This window comes from Crocodylus porosus, unplaced genomic scaffold (assembly GCF_001723895.1).
Source record: "Crocodylus porosus isolate Cpor-Errol unplaced genomic scaffold, CroPor_comp1, whole genome shotgun sequence".
NCBI classification, from domain to species: domain Eukaryota; kingdom Metazoa; phylum Chordata; order Crocodylia; family Crocodylidae; genus Crocodylus; species Crocodylus porosus.
Genome location: NW_017728918.1, coordinates 102,774,510 through 102,779,704, shown reverse-complemented (window position 1 = coordinate 102,779,704; position 5,195 = coordinate 102,774,510). Strand labels below are relative to the sequence as shown.

Below are 5,195 nucleotides of genomic sequence, written 5' to 3'. Positions count from 1 at the left end.
TCCATTAATCTCTCTACCACCTGTGAGTTATTCTGAAAAGTACCCAGTCGGAAGACCATGTATTTGTCTGCTGAATCATAGCAGTGTTTATCGAGCTGGTTCATCACAGTATTAATCTCAAATTTCTATTTTGACTTTCAGCATGAAATAGAGTATGTGTTAAGATGGCCATTTGAATGCAGAGACACCACTGAGTTGTGATACAATGAGACAAAGCTCCCACTGGAGAATCAGTTTGGCTGTTTGCTGATAATTACAGCATACAAATTGCAGCACTGGTATCTGAATGTGCCTATTGTTACATGAGTTCCTCTGGGAGTTTTGAGGCTTTTTTTTTTTTTTATACGAAAATGTTGGGCATGATCAAATAGGTCTTGTTATTGCATAAGATGAGAATGTGTGTTGAGACTGACTTCAGTGGAGGTAGGATCAGACCTGGAATAAAAGTCTGGAATCTGTTTGATTAATGCCATGCTGATTGTGAAAGACAGTCTTCAAGCAACTTCTAAGAAGGATGAGGCAGATCCTCTGACTTAATTGGAGCTGTGCAGTTTGCACTGCCTGAACATCAGCCTCTAAATACTAAAGTGCCAGTTGGCTTGTACAGAGAAATGCTGTTGCCTTTTTCTCTTCAGAGGCCCACAAACAAATGGACAAGGATGGTGACATGCTCATTTATTTTAGCAGATGGTCCTTCCAGTTACTAGTTAAGGCACATTGATAGTTTAATGGAAAAAGAGCTTCACTTGCCTGTCATTTTACCTGCTAGATGAAAAGATGCTGACACTTTTAACTAGAAACACCTTGTAACACAGATTATAAATATACTTATATAAGCAAAAGGGAGTTGTTTGTTCATCACTTTAAAATTGCTTTACGTGGAAGCCTGAGGCTAAAATCTGTTCTCCTACCCACAAGTTGGGTTTTCCTTGCTTTTGTCCCCACAAATTGCTACAAGACTTTTGGCACTGTTTTATAATTTTTTGAGTCAGCACAGACATATTTGTTATAGATGCACACAAATCTGTGAATAGCTTTTGCAAGTTGATAAAAGAGGGGGCAGAAAAAGTGGTCAGAATTTTTCAGTTGAAATGGTTTTGGTTGAAAACAAAAAATGTATAGTGAAAAATTTTATCATGCTAAAATGTTCTGGTTTTCAAAAGGCAAACATTTATACTGAAAACGGAATGCTTACACTCAAAACAGCTTTTGATTATAGAGTTTTGTTTATGCTGTAAAAAAAATACATGGAAAATTTGGGTGGGAGGAGGGGGAAGAACCAAAATTTCCCATGAAAGTAGCTGGCATTTTTTGACAGGTTCTAGGAATAGTAGATAAATATTTTGAGTCCACTAACTTTGGCAGTCTCATGTTAACTCTAGGCTTCAGTCCATTATGACTCTTGTATGAATCGGCTACCTTCATTTACATTAGTATAAATAAGCATGAGTTCAGCATCAGTCCTTGTATACATAAAATAGCAAGTAATTATGTCTGTTTTTGTCATTTTACAGGACGATTTTAACCATTGTTTTAATTAATTATAGGATGGGGTGAACATGTGTGTGTTTATACAAAACACCTTAACCAGACTTATGAGGTAATATATCGTCTTTCTCCTCTTCTTTATAGAATAATCAGGCAAGGACTGAAATGATTTTCTGGCTAAACTTTTGAAAGTGGCCTCTAACTTTTCACATGCAATATTTAATTGTGTATGTGCAGCTATATATGTTTAAATCTGATTTTCACTTACAACTCTTAGGATTGGAACGGATTTGCACAGATAGGGTGTCTATACACATGCTGGGTGGGGGCACTTTCGAGTGGCTCTAAGAACCACTCCAATTTAAAATGCCCATAGTGTCTTGTGTATCAGTATCCCTGCATTTCAAAATGGCAGCAGGGATATTTTATCTGTAGCTCATTCAGTGGAGGCCCCCATGGGTAGCAGATCAAGGCCCCCACGGTGAGGGAGGAGGGGGGGCAGGGGTTGGGGCAGGAGCTGCCCAGAGAGGACAGGGAAGGATGCAGGACAGAGCTGCAAGCAGCTTGTTTGTGGGGTGCGGGGAAAGGGGGTGGCTCGAGCTGCTGCATGCACTCCATGGGGAAGGATAGGGGGCATGTGCCCCCTGGATCTGTGCATGGGGTGAGGGTAGACTGCTGCTGCAGGTTGGGGCCAGGGGCCGCACCAGGCTCTTCTTGGTGTGGGAGCTACGTTTGGAGTGGGCGGCGGCGGCACTGGGGGGGCAGGGGCTACAGAGGGCCACAGCCCCATCCCAGCCTCCTTGCACTGGGAAGAGCCCTGAACCACCCACAGCAGGAGCCTGCCGTCGCCCCACACACAGATCCAGGGGCATGTGCCACCCCATGCCTTTCCCAGGGGTGTGTGCAGTAGTGGGAACTGCCCCCCATCCCCACGTTATGCCCCCTAGATAAGCCACTCGCAGCTCCGTCCTGCGCTTTGCCCTGGCTGGGCAACACCTGCCCCAGCCCCCCTTCTCACTCACTGTGGGGACCTCCATCTTCCTCCCCCACACACCCCTTCCCTCTCCCCGCCTCTTCCCCCCTGCCCAACAGATTTACTGGCCAGACGCTACTCTCCAAGCTGCTGAGTAGGCCACGTGCACACGTGCAGGTGGCATTTATTGGCAGTGTTATTGGCCATATCAGCCAAAACAAGCCGATCACTGATAATGTCAATTTTCCTTTTATCGGTGCCGATATAACCATGGTATCAGTGCACCTCTAATAGGAGTGAGTGGTGCTGCAGGTTAATTGGCATGCTCTGTATTGTTCTGTAACCTTCCCATGAGCAACGTAGACCTGTGATGTGTGTGATTAATTTTGACTCAGCATCTCAATCAGGAGCAGGTTTGAATGAGATTGTCCTTCTCCAGCTAGCTCCACCCACATACCTTGTGATTATGATTATGTGTTGGATGCTAAGCAGTAGTAAGCACTTAAAATAGTTCCCACTTTTATAGATTCTTATTCCCTCTTTTCCCTGGACAGAGAATTCTGAGGCTTACTTTTCTAGGCTTCTTGTTCAGCACTACAATCAACTGCTGATCAACCCAAATTATATTCATTCTGGCAATAGGAGACAATCTAGGGTAGAATTCTGTTTCCCTTTATGCAACTAAGTGGCAATTTTCTAGCTTTATAATTGGTATTTCTAACGTGCAGGTTGCAAAATTGTTACCCTGCACTGTGGTTGCATGAGCATGAGCATGTAGAATGAGCATATGCAGTAGGCTATGCACTGCTTGGACATGTACACAGCTTTATATGCACATGCATTCTGGACCTGTAAGTCTCTTTCTGTCACAGAAATGTAGCTGGTTAGAAACTAATGGCTAACAAGTGTTTGACATGCTTTACCCTCAGTAACTCAGTAGTTAGGGTAGCCTAGAAATAGGAGACCTGTGTTGTAAGCCAACCTCCTCTGTCTCCTCTGGCATTTCTGGCTTCCTAGCAGAGTGCTTCTACTACCATCTCACAGGGTAGGCAGTATTGTAAACCCTTCTCTAGTGCTCCTTTTGAAGTTGGTCCTCCTGGTAGCCAACAGAGGGAGCTATTAGGGGCCAGGAAGAAAAGAGCAAGTGACTTTATAGCTCAGTGAGATGGTTGTTGCCTTGGGGTCTAGCCTCGATGCTAACTCCCAATGGGGTAGTAAATTTCTCACAGTCATGCTTTTTACCCAAGTTATCCATTAACTAGTAAATGCAAGGTGCGGTGGTTCAGTTTCAAAATGTGCCCTGGAGAAAGATTTGGGCATTGCCTACTTTGTGGCATTGTGGTACTGGCCAGTCACAGAGGTGTAGGTTCAGACCTGCTCTCCTCAAAAGGAGCCTGGAACCTGGCTCTTCTACTTCCTGGGCAAATGCCCTATTCAGCTACTGGGGCTAAAGCATGGGAGGCTACCACAACCTCCTCTCTCTCTCTCTCTCTCTTTCTCTCTTTCCCAGACTTATTCTTGGGAATGCATGTACACGCCTGGCCAGCATGTCCTGTACTGCTCAGGCTTAGTTTGCATGTCTGTATATTCTAATGCCTACTGCATATGCTCACTCTAATAAAAGCCTTGTCTGTGTGTCTGTCTGTCCGTAACGCTCCAGGCCAACTGCACATATCCTGCCCAGAGGCTAGGTGGTGAGTAGCTGGCCCAGGCAGTACGGGTACAACTTGGTGCTCAGGGGAGTGGCTGGACATGGTCGGGGGCAGGGAGCCACTGCGCCTTGCTTCCCCCTGACAATGGCTGGCAGGCAGCGGGGGGTCACGGTGGCCCGCTGGCAGTGGCGGAAGGGCCGTTGGGGGTAGTGGGGCTGAAGCTGTGCTGGGCTGATTCCGGCAGGAGGGCAGGCTGTGGGGGCATTGGAGCCCGGCAGCTTCTTCAGGGCTGGGGGTAGGCGGCTCCCACCACTGTGTGAACTGCAGGGGAGCTGGGGGAGGGAGGCCTGTGCCACCGCCTTGGCTCCCCTGTGCCATCCCTGAGTGTTCCATGGCTCAGCCTGGCTGTGGCCCCACTCCCTGTGAGTGAACCTTTCCCGGCTGAGCCGTGGGACACTCGGAAACTGGTGGTTCCTCCAGGGCTGTGGGCAGGTGGTTCCTGGCACTGCACGCACCATAAGGGAACCAGGGGAGGGGAGCCCGTGCCACCTTCTTGGCTCCCCCACGCTGTGCTCCTGCGCGAGCCGCTGGGCTCCCATGGCCGGGCAGGGTGCAGGCATGAGAATTCAGGCCCCAGCTGGGCTGGGCCATGGAGCACTTGGAGCCTGGCAGCTCCTGCAGAGGCACAGCGCTGGGGTGTCAGGTAGGGGCACGTGGCCCCCCAGTGTGTGCACGGGGCACAGGTAGCTTGTGCTGGGCTCAGCCTCTGCTCCCCACCTCACTGCCCCTGTTTTGACAGAGGCACCATGTGAGTCCCGCTGCTGGGCAGTGAGGCATGTGTCTAGCCTGGGGCTGTGTGTGTGTGTGGTGTCTGGCTGAGTGTGGGTGGCATGTGGATGGGTGGGGGTGGCATGTGGCTGGTTGTGTGTGTTGAGTGTGGCTGGGTGTGTGTGTGTGTGTGACTGGCTGGCTGGGTGTGACGTGGCTGGCTGTGTATGTGTGGCATGTGGTTGGGTGTGTGTGGTGTGTGGCAGTGTGTGGGTGTGGCTGGGTCTGGGGTGTGTAGATGTGGCTGGGTGTGT

The 5,195-nt window shown here is 48.7% G+C and overlaps 1 protein-coding gene across 1 annotated transcript in view; it reads left to right on the top strand.

Annotated features, from left to right (window-relative positions):
• Nucleotides 1–5,195, top strand: part of ECHDC1 (ethylmalonyl-CoA decarboxylase 1) — a 64,758-nt gene that overhangs the window by 28,588 nt on the left and 30,975 nt on the right. The window contains exon 4 of the mRNA XM_019538006.1: nucleotides 1,548–1,600. Coding sequence (XP_019393551.1) covers nucleotides 1,548–1,600 — 53 coding nt within the window. The remainder of the gene's footprint in view (nucleotides 1–1,547; nucleotides 1,601–5,195) is intronic.